The sequence below is a fragment of the Ceratotherium simum genome, chromosome 22 (genome assembly GCF_057802395.1).
Source record: "Ceratotherium simum simum isolate JZ-2026a chromosome 22, ASM5780239v1, whole genome shotgun sequence".
NCBI lineage: Eukaryota > Metazoa > Chordata > Mammalia > Perissodactyla > Rhinocerotidae > Ceratotherium > Ceratotherium simum.
In genome coordinates, this window is record NC_141921.1 from 49110431 (window position 1) to 49126555 (window position 16125).

A 16125-nucleotide genomic window follows, 5' to 3' on the forward strand; every position below is an offset into this window, starting at 1 on the left:
CTCTGGGACTCAAGGGGGAGAGATGGTGATGCTCTAAGTGGTTTCCAGGCATGACAATCGGTGCCTGGGATGCCCCCCCGACCTTGGCCATCACCGCCAGCCTCAGGGAAGTGGTGACATGACTGGTCAGTCTCCAGGGGCTACCCGCCCGAGGACAGCAGTACTGATGGCCAGCTGCATGGGGTGGGGGATGAGAGCCCTCAGGAGCCCTTTGCCCAGCGTCACCTGCACCCAGAACTCCAGCAGGACGACAGTGGGGTGGCCAGGCTACTCTTGGCACCCTCAGCTCCCCCTTTCTCCCCTCCCCATGGGGACAGCCCTCTCGGTTGCCCCCCACCCCATACTTTCAGCTCTCTCCACCTGCCCCTGACAAAGTCTGTGTTAAGAAAGGCCCTGTTGCTCCCTGTGGGTCACACATGTAGAAAAATGTCTCTGGGCTCCCGGGGGAGGGGATGGGGGGTCTGGTGGCGTGGGCAGGGAAATTGAAGGTAAGCTTCCACCCCAGAGCCGAGTCTTCCCAGTGCCCAGCCTTCCTCTGAAATCAGAATGCAGATTCCTCCCCCCAGAAATTCTAATCTAGTAGGTAAGGGAAGGGCCCTGAATCTGCATTTTGAATGTGCCAAGGGCAGCTCCATGGGACCCTAGGCCAAGGCGAGCAAGTGGAAAAGATTCCCCTTTGGACTTGGGGCGGGGGGGTCTTGACTTTGCGCCTTCCAGGCTGACCGCCTGGGCCAGGGGTCTGCGTGGTTCCTGCCTGAACCCATCTCTCCCCCAGCAGGGCCCCTGCAAAATCCCAACTTCAGCAAGGCTGATGGCTCTCTCTGGGGTCTGGAGAATTCTGTGTCATAAACAGCACCCAAGGGGCGAGCACTAATGCCCTGCCAGGCCCTACTGCGTTCACGGGGCTGGGGCGGGGGACCCATTTACAAAGGCAGAATGAGGACCACGGGGTAGAAAGAGCCACACATGTACTGTGTGGGGCACACAGTAGGTGTTCAGCTAATGTCAGCACACAGTAGGTGCCCAGTTAATGCCAGGCCTTTCCTCCTGTCCGTACTCCTTGGCTGCAGAGCAGTGGCCAGGCCAGCCTGCCCTGACCCTGGCCCTGCCAGTCCTGCCCAGCACAGAGACACCGGGTATCTTTGTTATATTTCCTTAAGGTGTAAATCCTATTTTCCTTAAAGAAAAAGAGAGAAAGGAGGAAGGGAAGAGGAGAGGCGACAGAGTGCCCTGTTCTCGCAGGCAGCCTTGGGGAGCCAGCCGAAGGGCTGAGCCGGAGCCCCAGGGGAAGGCTGAGCCGCCACCCCGAGGAGAAGCCATCCTCCCTCCTGCTCGTCCTCCTTCTGACAGCCCGACGCTGTTTTCCACATCTCTGGTTCACAAGCAACCCATTCCAGGGTAAGGGCGGGTCTGGTTGTCACTGGTGTATGTGTGTGTGTGCACGTATGTGTGTGTGTGTGCGTGTGCATGTGTGTGTGTGATGCAGAGTGTAGAATACCATTTAAGAAGTTGGTATTCATGGACGTCTCTCGAATATGAAAAGAAAATATTTATTTCCTTTTTCGCTTGTGAATCAGAATGCTCTATTTAAAGAAAGTACCCTCTGCTGGATTGCGGCTGAGTTATTACCCCTTAAGGAAATGAAGGAGAACCATCAGGGAGGTATTCTTAGTCATTCTCTCTCTCCTTTTTTCTAAAATTCCTTATATACCCGCCTCGGAGCTGGGCCTAAGATAGTGTAGGACTCATGGCATTCTTGGGCTAAAAACGTCTGGACCTGATGTCACGGTGCCTGGGAGGGATGGGAGAGGGTTTGCAATGTCGTCCTTCACTGTGCTGAGTGGTGCCCGGAGAAACGAGATGGCTGTGGGCTTCTCCATCACCAGACCCTCTGTCCACGCACACCCAGGCCGCCTCCAACCGGGTTCTGCTCCCGCAGGACAGCTTCTCTCCTCAAACCCGGATTCCTATTTGATGGCCTGGGAAGAGGTCCCCAGACACATTATCGCCCAGGCATTTTTTCCACGGAGTGTGAACGTCCACTGAGCCACGCACTTAGGACTTGGGGCACTTTCTGAATGTCTGTTATGCCTCCTAGACGCATTTAGAAAATCATTAGGGGAAAAAAAACCCCGCGATGTTTCTAGGCCAAAAATAAAACTCCAGGCGACCCAGACGGAGAGTGGAGCAGTGACGGGGATGAATCAGCTGGCCGGGCAGAGGAGGGCAAAGCAGAGAGAGATCCTAAGACTCCAGTCCTGTGGGGGCGGGATGCTGGCGGGATGGTTCCGCGTGCACATCCAAGATCTGGGACTGAGAGCATGAAGCCTTGACCCGCGCGGCTCTCAGAGCAGTAGGAAACCACAGACCGAGCCTTACAGTCTAGAGGGGCCCTGGCCTCCCTTCCCCAGCACCCACGGCGGCTGCAGCGCTTTCCTCCAGTGTCAGAATTACAAGAATTAAACATAATAGGACGGTCTAAGAGTTAAATAAAAACGAGCAAGGTGCCCTCCCTGTCCCCTGGGCACTCCAGCAAGAGCACACGACTGTTGGCTCTCGGGTGAAGGATGCACAGAAGAGGCTGAAGCGTGACCCTTGCACAGGGGTGTGCATGGAAGAGAGGGCAGCCAGTGTGTGTGTGTGTGGCACGGGGCACGGACATGGCACAGGGGCCACTGGGGTAACTCCCAGGACAAGCTAATCACGCAGCAGCACCATCTTCTGAGTAACCGAATGCCCCCAGTGATCCATCACGAATCGTCCCTCTCGCACCTCTCTGGACCCCACAGTGGTCTGAACATGCCGGAAAAGGGGGCGGTGGTTCTTTTGGAAAACCTCAGCTCCGTCAGCCCTCCTCCCGTCCCCGCCCGCCCCAGCCCTGGCGCAGGTGCTGGAGGTCTGAAGGATTCTCCCCTCTCTTTCTCTTTCTAGATTGGCTGTTTCAATCCCAACTACACATTCAAATTTCCTAGGAGCTTTCAGAAACTTAATGCCCAGGTAGGTTTGTTGGGACTTTTGGTTCTAAAGCAGAACAGTTCTGGGCAAACAGGGACGGTCGGTCCCTCTATCTGGCCTGAGCCTAGCGTCCGTGGGGCAGGGCCCAGGCATCTGCATTTCTAACTCTCCGGGAGATTCCAATGTGCAGTTCCGGGGAGACTCGCAGATCTAGAGCTCTGCCCTCAGGTCTCAGGCACCCAGGAAAAATCTGAAGAATGGTGCTGACCTTCAAGTACCAACTTTCACATCTTTCTCTGCAAACTTTGCAGACGCTGTCAGGGGTCGGGGCTGGCACCCCCTCCCCAGCCCGGGTGAACTTGCTTCACGGAGTCACCTGGAGCACCAGCAGGCTGCCCAGTCAGGCTTTCCTCTCTGCAAAAGCAGTCCTCCCGGGCTGGCTGGGGCTGCAAGTGCTCAAGGTCCCATGGCTGTGACATCTCCAGGGTGCAGAGGAGGATCCAAACCAGCTGCTGTGATTCTCCTGGAAGATGAGCATTTCCCTCCTGAGTCCTGGACCCGCAAAGCTGCCTGGTCATCTCCTGGGAATGGCCGAGCCTGGCCATGGTGGGTGCCCCTTGAGGCTGGACAGGAGCCCACAGCCCCAGGAGGTCAATACAGCAAGCAGGGTGCTTGGGAAGGCGGCTCACACTTCCAGGGGCCACAGATGCATCGAAGGTCTTTATGGCGACGTGTCAACCACATGTGTCTCTCTAGATTGACCAGGATTTATTGCTTGGTCGTCATTGAGGCAGATTCTCAAGAGCCCAGGGAATCCTGCCCCAGGACGGAGGCCGGGGCTCGGCTATGCCATGTTCTCTCCAGCCTGAGCTCTGAGCGCAGCAAAGCTGGTCCAGGCTCTCCAGCCCGGCACACGGAGGGGGTGTCGGTCCACCTCCTGCAGCAACATCAAATCCACCTCCATGATGACTGTGGTGAAGGACAGCCTCGCCTCTGACGTCCTGCCCCCCTCACCCACAGCCCCCGTACCCAAGCCCCTTGTAATAACAGACCACCCACTCAGAACGTGCAAGCAGGAGCTTGAAGCTCCTCATTAAGGGGTGCTCTCGGTGCAGGAAAGACACAGGTGTGGAGGGAAGAGCTGGCTCCTTAGGGCTTCCTCTGCTGCCAGGAGCCTGGGAATTAATCCAGAGCCTCGAAGGTTCTCTCCAGGAGCCTCTGGCTCAGAAATCTGGCCGGAACTCACATGAGAAGTGTCCCCCACAGTCACCCGTCACCCACTCACTGAGCCAGGTCCCCAAAGCTGCCAAACCCAGGTAGGGTGGAGACCGACGCCTCCTGTCCTTGGAGGCAGGTAGCCCTGGGGAGTCGGTGGTGGGAGGCAGCGGGTCCTGGCCGGCACCAAAGCCTCCCAGGGGGCCCCGGGGCCCCTGGAGGAGCAGGCTCAGGGACCATGTAATTGTAGTGAGAAAACCAGGGCAGCCTGAGGCCTTGGGGCTGTGTCTCCTATGACCCTGGAACTTCCCACAGGCCCTGGCCCAGACACAGCCTGTTTGTTGACTGAACAAACAAACACATATATTAATATTCAGGAACTAAAGCCAAAGGGATGAGGTAATCCACTTGAGTAAATTCTTCAGATAATTGAAACCCCATCAATTCACGGTAACATTTTCCACCAGCTTCTTAAACAGAGGCAGACACATTTATTCAACAGACGATGTCCGAGTGCCGGTTATGGGCCAGGCAACGCTGACTTTCTGGGGGAGGCACACTCTTAACCAAGAGCCCAGCAGAACTCAGACACTCTCAGCGTGAAAACTGCTCCTCTGCCTCCCCGGGGTCCTGCACAGTGTTCCCATGCCCTGCAGGCCCCAGACCCGCAGGCCCTGCCCCGGGTGCAGGTGCCACTTCCGAGGAGCTGCTTCCACGGACCATCTCCCTCTGGGCTGTCACTCACAGTCATCTCTTAATTAGCAAAATAAATAGCGCGATGATAAATGTCACAATTTACTCAACAAATGATCAAAATCATTGTTTTTTCAGACTCCAGGGCAATAAAATGCAATCAGGGGTGATTTATGCTGGGCAGGGTGAGTGGTGGCTGCCTCGGCAGGCGGCTGCGTCTGGGTGGAGGGGCTGGGAGTTGGGGCGTCCTCCCCACGGGGGACAGACCACCTCCCTTTGAGATGGAGCCCATGGGGATGTTTCCACACCCCCCACGCTCCCATCTGTCCACAGCAGGCCAGGCCCAGGGTGTGGGGAGACACGTCTGACACGGGCTTGTTTTCTTCCAGAATGACAGGGACTCACTTCCCAGTGCTCACTTCCTGGTGCCCCAAGCACTAGGAGAAGGGAGGTTTAGAGTCGCTGAGCGTTCCTGGTGCCCACACAGGAGGAGGGAGCGGAGGGCCTTCCTGGGTCAGATCAGGGATGGCTGAAGGACTCAGTGAGCGAACAGTGGTGGGGGAAGTTCAGTCACCGGCCAACCCCCACATTCCCATTTTGCTAAAGAAAAATTCCTACGTGAAACAGGGATGGCCCCGCACCTGAGGTCGTGGGTCATCTGTGTCGGCCAGAGTGCCAAAGAAGCACCCTTGCCAGAGGGGTCGTGCCCAGAAACCATGTGTTGGTTAGACACTGTGTCTAATAAAAGAGAAAGAGAAGCCAGACTACTGGATTTTATTTCAATGGAATGACCCAGAACAAGAATTTTGTTCTCAGAGTAGAAAGAAAATTGTTCCCATGGTGTCCTAAAATGACGGTAAGAATAACCTATTCAACCTTGATTTTAAACCGGTCCCCAGAGGGTCACCTCCCGTGCCTGTCAGGGATCCCACTGGTTTCTCCCTCTGTGTGCTCGAATCCCAGACCCGACCCTACAGGAGAACCCGCGCTCCCGAGCTGGAGCTGCCCACAAGACCACTCTGGCCATCCCTCTGGGAGTCTGAAATGATACTGGGTCCTCCTTAACTTCTCTTGTCATCTTTGCTAAAATGTCGTTACCTGCTCTTTTTCAGTAAATGAATACCATGTAAATTGTAGTAAAATCACATTATTCTGATTTGTAAGATTTAATTACCAGCATGAGAGTGAACAATCACACACGTAAAATTCAGGACCGTCGTAAGATTATGTGCATTCACCTGCTGTGCTTGGGCCGTGCCTCTGAGGGTCCTGGGCCTGGTCCGGCTTCCCCTGCTAACGCAACGCTTACGCGCGAAAGTGTTTCTAGCTCTTTGCTTTATCTCCTGCCTGCTCTGGGCCGAGCTCACTACAGGCCCAGCGAGAGCATCTGTGCAGGAGCTTGGATGGATGGTGGTGTGGCCAGGCCGCCTGCCTGTGTTAGTGACTCGAGGGTTCACTGGAGGCCCCTCTCCTGTCCGGAACCACAGAAAGATCCAGGCTCTGGCGCCTGGGTTTTCTGCTCCCCACCTCAGGCCCTGTGTGCAGACAGAGCAAAGCAAGGACAGGCCTAACTGCAGGGGACCCACAGGTCCCCTCTCTCTCCCGAGCCGCCCGTCATCCTAGAGGAAGGCGCGAAGAGAAAACAGGAATCTGTTTCAGGACAGGAGCAGGGAACTCCAGTAAGGCTGCTTACGAGGGGAGACGATTGGTTTTCTGCCCCCAAGGTCCCCAACGAGGTCCAAGGAGCCAAAGAGACTGCCTCAACCTCATGATTTAGTTCAGGCAGAAGCGGGCTCGCCCCGAATGTTCGGGGGCCACCTCCTGCTTCTACACCTTCATCAGGGGAGGCAGCGGCCTCCCATCCAAATCTGCCATTGGCTCTCGCTCGCAAGGATGCAAACACTGCTCTGACCCCCTTTGATTTCAGCCACAAGCCCAAAGACGGATCACGGAGCAGGTAACTGGTGCCTGAACTCGCAAGGAAAACAAGGGCAGACGAGATAACGTCGGGTGCGTCTGGAACACTATTTGAGGACGTTGGATTGAGGGCAAATATTTCCAAGTGCTGGCATGAAAGGTGGTTGTCAGGTCAGACCACGGAACAAAGCCGGCTGCAGAGACGGGAGGCGCGCTGTGGAGCGAGAACGTTCCCTCACGTATGCGGAGAATAACTAATATCACAAAGTCAACAGGCAAGGGGCAGATAATAGCCACAGCCTGTACCAGGCCGGGCACCGAGCAGCTGCGATAGGGAGCATTTCTTGAAAAAAACGAGCAGACAGAAACTTGTATCAGAGCGGACAAGAACAAAGTCACCTCAAGGTCATCCAACGGCTACCTGGAAGGTGTGTTCACTCTCCAACATCTAGAAGCCACCAACTAACTCAGTAGCCCAGACCTTTCTGAGTGCATCAGACAAATACCCTCAAATCCTCTCCCGGACAGCCAGGCAGGGAAGGGCAGGCCAGGCTGAGTCTGCAAACAGCCACCTCACGGCCAGAACCACTTACCTGCCACTCTGTCTGAAAGTGTTCTTCTTGGTCCCATACAGGCAGACCCTACGGGCCAGGAAAGAGGGTGCAGGTGCCCACAGGAGAGCTGCACTTCCAGACGCCCTCACTTCCTGCCTCACCTCTCTCCCAGGGCCCTGGCAGGTCTGTTCTGAAGGTGACCCTGACCTCGAGCAGCACACACTGAGTCTGCTGCTGAGGGACGGCAGGGGCACATCCGGCTCACACACCCCAGCTTGCCAAGCTGTGGCTTCCACCATTGTGGATTGTGGTGAATTCTGGTGCGCTTGTTCCTTCAGTCATCTGGTCAACCCAATTCCCAGCTAAACCTTCAAAGCCCTCTAAAGAGGGTGGGGCTTTAAGCTGGCACTCGGGTAGGGAGCTTCTGTGTCTCCCGCTGTCCATACCCCATGTGCCACCACAGACCACACTCTACCTTCTGCTGGAAAGTCGGGGGCACTAAGTGTTTAGGGGCCCAGTCACCCCTGTCTCCTTATGAAGGGAGTGATGGTCTCAGCTCTGCCAGGCTGTGGGCAGCCTGGTCCACCACCAACATGCGCATCAACACACCCGGGCTCCTCCAGATCCTCAGAAAGGATTTTAAATGCTGATGGGCCCAGGGAAGAAGCTCAAGGCTGCTGGGGCCTGGAGCCTCCCAAAGGGCTGGGATGAGGGCGTGCACTTGTGCATCCCACATCTCTAGGGAGCGCTTGAGGCATGAAGTGCAGTGTTTAAAAACCACAAAGCCTCGAGAGATGGAGAGAGAGAGAGAGGGAGACAGAGAAAGAGAGCAAAGACAGACCTGAATTCTTCCCTCACTCAACAGAGAACACTGAACAGTTTGGGGACACTGCCAGAGCCACCGAGAGGTTGGGAGAGGTGGATTCCCCAACCCTCACTATCCTGAGCCCTGCCGTTAGTGGACACGGGTTCCCGGCCACACAGGGTCCTCTTCCTTCCTTGGACCATTCGCCCTTTCTGGAGCTGACCTCCGTCCAGCACTGTTGGGCACTGTGAAGCACCCAGAAGGAATCTGGGTTTGCATCTGCACTTTCCGCCCAGGCAGGGTCCCTGCCAAAAACACCACCAGCAACTGGCTGTGTGGGGCCGGCAGAAAGGCCGGCACCAGCGGGGAGAGTGCTTTTGTGTGACTTGTGGTTCTCATGAGACCACCATGAAAGCCCCCCAAATTGGGGCCCAGTGTCCCTCATGGCCTGAGCAGGACTCCTCTGGAGGAAGGGACGCCTTTGGGGATATGAGCATCCCCTCCCCTAACAGGTTTCCCCCTTATGACCATACATGGGCTCCAGGACTGTCAAGCCAGGCCCAAATGGTTAGGGAAATCTAAACCACAAGATGTTCCTCTCTGGCAGGATGAGACTTACATTCCCGCTAGTCTGAGCAGTGGGGTCCCCTCTTGGGGAGCTGGCTGACCCTGCGGGGTGGGTGGGAGGCCCTGGACATTGATGTGCACAGGCTGCCTGGGTCAGCACAGCCACCAGACATGTTCTACGAGCTGCCCTCGCTGCTCACCGAGGAGCTAGGCCCCCATCTGCAGCTTTCCCGGGAGTAGTGACTCCTGTTCTGGGACATTCCATTAATCTACGCTGTTCTGCCGAGATTGCAGCCTTAGCACCTAAGATCCAGACGGGAAGCACGGAGTGTTTTAAGACATGAGCTCATTAAAGACACATTTCCGGGAAGAGAGCAGGCGGGCCTGTGGGGGCTGACGGGCGCCCACGAGGACCTCTGGTGTTTTCCGAGGCGCGTCATGCAAGCTGCAGGGTAAAATAAGCCTGAGAAACGTGACATTCGAACGGCTCTCTCCGACCCAGCCTCCCGCCTCGGGCAGCGGCTGCTCAACATGGCTTTATAAATAGATGGAACACAAGATAAATGGCCATGATCAATCACGCTCACATGAGAATGCTCACCTCCCAGCCAAAGCCTGCCTCCTTCAACGCGGCCCGGGGCGCCACCATGTAAGGGCCAAACCTCTCCCCGATTTCCATCTTCTTCTTGGCCCAGATCCCCAGGCCGGCCCCTGGGATGGAGGACTCTCGGAGCTCAAAGTCTGGAGGGATGGGAATGTCCTCAGGAATGTAGACGGGGGCCTCGTACGGTGAGCCCTCCTTGGGGGTGAAGTCCTCGCTGGTGGGGAAGGGGGATGGCGGCCCCATGGGGATGGGAGACATGATGCTCTCCTCGGTCTCGTCCTCGGCACTCTCGCCAGCCAGCAGGTCCGGGTCAGGCTCATACATATTATTTACAATGTCGCCGTCACCTGAAGGAAACAATGCAGCGTCAAGCTCTGTAGCACGCCCTTCCCCAGTGCATGAACCTCAGGGACCACTGGGACATGGGACTGAATAGGAGCCGAGGGTGCCAAGTGGCCCAGAAAACGCTCTGCCGCCACCCCCTGCCCGGGAGACATCACCTTGGCTCCGTCCCGAGCAAAGCAGCCCTCGCTCCACGTTGGAGGTGCCCAGGGATGCAAGTCCACCAGCCTCCTTTAGGAACTGACGTTTAGAACCCCGCAGCACACAGTTCTCCCCGAGTCTCCCCGGCCCCACACAGCGACCTGAGGATGCGTCTGCCTGTTCTGCTTTAGGAGAGCTGCCCTAGGAGCTGCCTGCATGCCACAAGTTTGGGGACAGTGGGGGAAGCTGTCACACTGGCACCCAACCCAGGGCTGATGGTGAAATATTTGTCCTGGAATCATTCTGGTTCACGTCAGTAGCCTTCGGAGACAGAGACATGTCCCAAGTTCTTGAGAGGACTTAGAATACAGGTTACTGTGAAATGTGCCCAGGCACCTGGGCCGCTCTGGGCAGCTCGGTGGGGCTGGCCAGGTGCTGGGGAGGGTTCCTGGAAGTTCCCGATGACCTGATGGTGGGTTAGGAGAGCGGCCTGCTGAGGTCATGAATATGGGACTCAGGGGCCTGAAGGTCATGGGACTGAACAAAAGGGTCCCCAGCTTGTCTGTCTTGTGCGGGCCTTTCTTTGGGGTCCATCCTAAGAGACAGTTGGTGCCAAGACAGTGCCACCTGGACACATGGCAGAGGGTGGCCTGAGGCCCCGAGGAGGTGATAAAACGTGGGCCGGGGGAGGGACAGCAAGAGCAAGAAGGACAGTCAGGAAACAACTCCATTCTGCATATCCACCCAAAAGAATTGAAAACAGGGGCTCAGGCAGCTGACTGTTCACGGCAGCGTCACCCACAATCCCCCAAAGGTGGAGACAACCTGAGGGTCCTTCAACGGACGAACAGATAAACAAATCACGGTCAATCCACACAACAGAATATTACTCAGCCACAAAAAGGCATGAAGCACTGACACACGTACAACGCGGAGGAGCCTTGCAAACATTATGCTGAGTGAGAGAAGCCTGACATGAAAGGCCACATATCGTGTGACTCCATTTATACGAAACGTCCACCAGAACAGGCAAATCCATAGAGACAGAATTCACGTCGGTGGTTGCTGAGGGGAGAGCGGGGGGTGCAGAGTGATGGATTGATGGGCACGGGGCTGCTTTGGGGATGAAAATGTTCTGAAACTAGATAGAGGTGGTGGTTGCACAACATCGTGAATGTGCGAAATGCCACTGAATTGTACACTTCAAAACGGCTAATTTTTTTATGTGAACTTCACCTCAATTAAAAAAAAGTCAGAGAAGTGCAGGAGGACTGGGGTGGGGGGGCAGGAGGGGTGGGGGCTGCGGCGGGGAGAACGGCTTGCTCCGCTGCTCAGAGCCTGCTGACCTCTGATCTTGATGTTTCCGCCTAAGTCCCTCCTTCTGCGCGGGTTGAAAACCTGTGAAAGTGACCCGAAAGCCACGGTCACTTGGGCCCTTGTCTCAAGGCCCCTCCCTGCTCCCTGACGTCGGCGGGTGAAATGGATGTCTCCAGGGAGACGAGAACTTTTAAGTAGAGAAAAACGACTTCAGATTCCTCATGCTGGTTGCAAACACATCGGCTGGAGAAGTAACAAAATGTTTTCTTTCAGAAGAAACCAAAGTCTTGAAAAAAAATCATGGGGATAACACTTATTTAATTTAGCAGCATTCACAGAAGTAATTATTATGTTTTAAGTGGCCAACGGTTCCTTTTTAATTGACTCGTGGGATCCTTTCAGAAATGTAACAACAGAACTGCGGCTGTTGTTCCCTCCACCCTTGAGATCTGAAGTTGTTTAGGTTTGAAAGAACACCCCCATAAACCTTCCCCGGACTGTGTGCGGCATAAAGGTAAATTAGAAGGGGGGTAATTAACATGCCACCTTATGATCTGGACCCGGCAACTGCATGGAGCTCGCAAACAAAATCAGGTTGGAAGCCGCGGGGCCCCCCAATGCGCCTCCTTAACTCCTCCTGGCCGCGAGGCGACGCCTTCCAGGACAATTAGGAATTAGAGCGGCTATTTGTGTGAGCTCTGCTGGGGCAGAAAGTGGGGAAGTGTCCCCATCCCTGCATATTCATCTCTGGGCTCTTTTTTGGGTTCTTTTTTCTGTTTGAATTCTACTTCCCAAAACTCCTCACCTACTGGAGGAAAATCAACGCTTTCAAAGCATGTTTAATTTACTGGCCGAGCAAACAGCTCAGGAGAGAAAGGTGGTGTTTCCTGCTGATTAAAGGAAGGCTGTGCATCGGCCCGGCATCCCACACCAGCGGTCACAGGGGTTAAGTGATTGCCCGAAGCCGCCAGGAAAACACAAGTCTCCGTTCTGCTGCCCTCACTGCTGGGGGATAGAGGGCTCCTCTTTCAGAACTGGATAAGACAAGGCCTCATAAGTGTACAGAAAACATGTGGAGAAAATGGGGAGCCGTGAGCAGCCCCCAAGGCCCTGGAGAAACAGAAAGCTGCTGGAGGCTGCAGGGCCGGCGGGGCGGGCAGAGCACAAATTGCCCAGCTCCCAGGGTCCCCGAGCAACCGGAGAGGCTAGATTGAAAGATCACCCTTTCTCAGCCCTGAGCTGCAGCCAGGATGCCCTCTGAGACAGCCGACCCCTCTGCCCCGTGCCAGCTGCACATTTTCAGGAGTGGGTGCATTTCCCCCGCCCCGTCACCCAGGCCCCCATGACTGCCGGTGCACTTCCAGCCGGCGCTCTCCCGAAGGTCGGAATGCAGCACCAAGAACATGAGCTTTTTATGACTTCGGAAACACAGGCTGCGCAATAGTGTGTTATTTACTTGTCAGGAGACCTGAGGGCCTGTATTTGGCTTTTGTGGTAGTTTCAGGTAGAGGTTCGTGACTGAGTCTGTCATTCCTAAAAATTCTTTTGAGAGACCTACCAAAATAATAAAAGCAGGGAGAGTGGTGGGGAGAGGCGCAGGGGCGGCAGGAGGGGAAAGAGCCCGGACGCCGGTGGGCGGAGCCATGGCACGGAGATCAGGCCACCAGGAACCTGCTGCAGGTGCCGGGCCCCAGCCAGGTGGTGGTGTGCTTGGTGAACTTCATGCTGAAACCCCGGCCCCAGCCAGGTGGTGGTGTGCTTGGTGAACTTCATGCTGAAACCCCGTCTGGAGGTTTCTCACACACCGAAGTCCAGAAACCCAGCTGCCCCCCAGGTGGGGGACAGTACCGGCTGGGAACCCCTGTGTCCTTGGCCCCTACCCTGCCCCCCTTCCACCCTGAACCCTTAGTTTAGGGCTGGGTCTCTTCCAGCCTCACAGCAGGAGCCTTCTGCCCCTTTTCACCCAGATCGTAGCAAATAATCCCTGAAAGGAAGCCGCCCCCACCGTCTCCCCAGAGAGCCCCATCTAGACCTCAAACCCATGGCCAGGATTTCAGGGTCTGGAGAGAGAGAGGAGGGCCCAAATTAAGACTGTTGTGCTCAACCAGCCACAGCGGAGGTCCCTCACGCGCTGCCCACCGCGAGGCTGGCGGCCCTGCCGTGGCCCAGTAAGTGGCGTACCGGGAGGGTGATTATTAGCGCTGTAAAGACCATGGGCCCCTTCCCTGGAGCCCCAGCTCCCGGCTGCTCGTTACCCAGCGGAATCCGGCAGATTTAAGCCTTGACCCGCGGCCGGGGCGTGCGGGAATTTCTCTGAGTCAATGTGTGGTTTGCTCCGGTTCCTCCTCTGTTGTGTGGCGGGTCTTTAAGGAGGAGCCATTAAACCCGCGAGCCCCGTCACCACCGCAGGAAAACTGCACCATGCGGAGGGCAGCAGGAGGAGAGCAGAGTGCGGCCTCCGGGGAGTGAGCGGGTGTGCGGGTGTGTTAGTGTGAACACGTGTGTGAGTGTGAGTGTGAAGGAGTGTGCATAAGGGGAGGGACAGTCAGGGACCCTGAAAATACGTCCAAGGCAATCTCAGCCAGCCTCCTGCCTCCACACGGCCCTTTGGGTGGGGAGGACATCACTGCCCTCCTTCTGGAGACCCCCGAGAAGAAAGGAGAAAGAAAGCCCCTCTGACGGGCACCAGGCGCCCAACCCCCGGGGCCGCCTCATCCTTCCTTCTTCAAGCACCAGGCAGCGGGACAGTGCTCAGCTGCCCCCCATGATGGCAGAGAGGATTCCGCAGGGGCATCCCAATGCCGCCCTGTGATGTCTTCATGAGGGACAGTTTACAGCGCCAACAGGCCCTGTGGAGGGACTATGCAGAACTCGGCCCTGCCCAAACGCCCTCTCCAGGGGCCAGCTCTCCCCCAGCACTGAGGAGGATTCTCCTTGGGCTCGCTGGCCTCCCAGGACACCTCTACTCTGCTACGAGAGGATTCTGCCCCTGGATCCAGCGTCTGGCCACCTGGTACATGGCCTGCCCAGCCCGAGGGCGTGTGCTCATGTGCGGAGGGTGGACTCTCACCCACCACTGGACACAGGGCCCTGGGTCCCCAAGCCTCCATTCTCTGGGCTGTGGCCCAGAGAGCTGCCGGCCAGGCCTCTGCAGGTCCACCCTGCCATGCCCCCAGCAGAGAAGGGCTCAGCCACACCAAAGCACGTACCAGGTGCCAGCCGCTCCCGGCCACCTTTATGACCTTGCTCCTGGAAACAGTGGGGGCTGAAGAGGAGGATGAGGGAGACTTCCTGAATAGAGGAGCCAACTTCATATTTGGGGTGACATCAGGGCCAGGTGATGACCCTCCTCAGCAGATGAGCAGTTGTGGGGCGGGGAGCAGGGAGGCAGGTGGTTATAAGAGGAGCAGGTGAGACATCCTGGGGAGGGCGCGGGGGGCGGCTCTGTATTCTGGCTGTGATGGTGGATGCACAGACCTGCCCGGGTTAGTGGAGGTAAATGCTCACACAGGGCAAGTCCAACTTGCCTCTGAAGGAGATACATTGTATCAATATCCTAGACTGTATCCTTGTCAATCCTATACACTGTCAGCCTGGAAACGGGCACAGGGCACCAGAATGTGTTATTTCTTACAACTGTGTGTGTAACTACAATTATTTCAGTTAAAATTTCAATTGAAAGAGCATCTACTTGGAAAAGCCACGGTTCTTCACTCCACCTGTGTACACGGAGATGTGTAGCGCCCTGGTTCTGATAGCTTACATGAGAACACATCGAATTATTCTCACCTGGCTGTGAGGGTGACAACTAGTGCTCCCGATAAACTTGAGAAACCCCAGGGAACCACCTGCTACGTACAGTAGCTCCTTGAAATTTCAGGTTTTAGGAAACCAAGCCCACAGTACTAGAGAGGAGAGGTGGGAAGCTCTAGGGGGTAATTTGCAGCAAATACTTTGTGTCTTCTTGTCATCAATTTCTTTATCAGGCAGACACAAAGGCACCTGGCACAGTGTGTACGCTAAACCCCCAGGGGAGGCCCTGTGCTGAGCAGGCTGGGGGCAGGGGGAGCAGGTGTGGACCTGCCGCAGCCTGGCCTCTGGTCCCCCTACCCTGAGTCCTGCAGAGTCCAGCTCATCCCTTAACTCTAGGGCTTCAGGCAGAAAGGTCGTACCGATCACCTCAGACCTGGTAACCCCGTCATTTTCACCACCCTCCACGGACGGTGGTGCCAGGCAGGGCTGGGTGGGGGAGGCCAGTGAGGTGCCAGGGCCCGGCCCTGAGAGGGTGCGCCCCACAAATCTGCACCTTCCCCCACCCGGGCCTGGCACGGCGTTCGCACTCGGGAAGGCTCTGCTCTCCCTCATGGCATTTGCTAGACTCTCACAGACTGACCCATCGGGAGCCTATGACCCGATGGGATGTATGTCAGCGTGTTTCCAGGGGTTAAGATGGATGTAACATCACATCTCTCTGAAGACTGGGTGTGGTTAGAATAACATGCTCTGATGGATTTGAAAATGTTAATTCCTAAAAACGCGTGTGATGCTGCTATTTCAGGTTGTGAGCGCTGACCCGCCTTCAGGGAGGTGGCTGAGAGGTGGCAGACACCGGCGGGGAGTGGGGACTAAAGGCAGTCACTTGCTCCATCCCAAATCTGGAGCTTTCCTGAGAGGCTCCTGGCTGGGCTCCTTGGACCGGAAATCCTGATGGAGGTCACCATGTGGCATCTTGGGAGGGAGCCTGAGGGGAGGGAGGGGCCAGCTGCAGCCCTGAGAGAGGCCAACACCCCAGGTGCAGACAAAGGGGTGTGGGCGGAGCCTCGCTGAGGCCTGTGGGAAATATGAAAGGGACCAGCGACACGTGCATGTCCTGATCCCAGGTTGGTGCCCTGAAACTAGCCCTGGTCTGCCCGTCCTGGGGGACCCATAAGTGCTGGGAGGAGGGTGAGCACACACCTCCCTTCTGGGCTGCCACATTCTCACTGGCGAGCTGCCTACTTTACAGATAGGGAAAC

General features: G+C 56.3%; 1 protein-coding gene across 1 annotated transcript in view; it reads right to left on the reverse strand.

Annotated features, from left to right (window-relative positions):
• Positions 1 to 10132, reverse strand: part of PRDM16 (PR/SET domain 16) — a 231359-nt gene extending 221227 nt beyond the window's left edge. Inside the window, exons 1-2 of the mRNA XM_087445768.1 lie at positions 10060 to 10132; positions 9308 to 9657 (exon numbers count right to left, since the gene is read on the reverse strand). Of these exons, the coding sequence (XP_087301894.1) occupies positions 9308 to 9657; positions 10060 to 10132 (423 nt within the window). The remainder of the gene's footprint in view (positions 1 to 9307; positions 9658 to 10059) is intronic.
• Positions 10133 to 16125: the final 5993 nt, after the last annotated feature.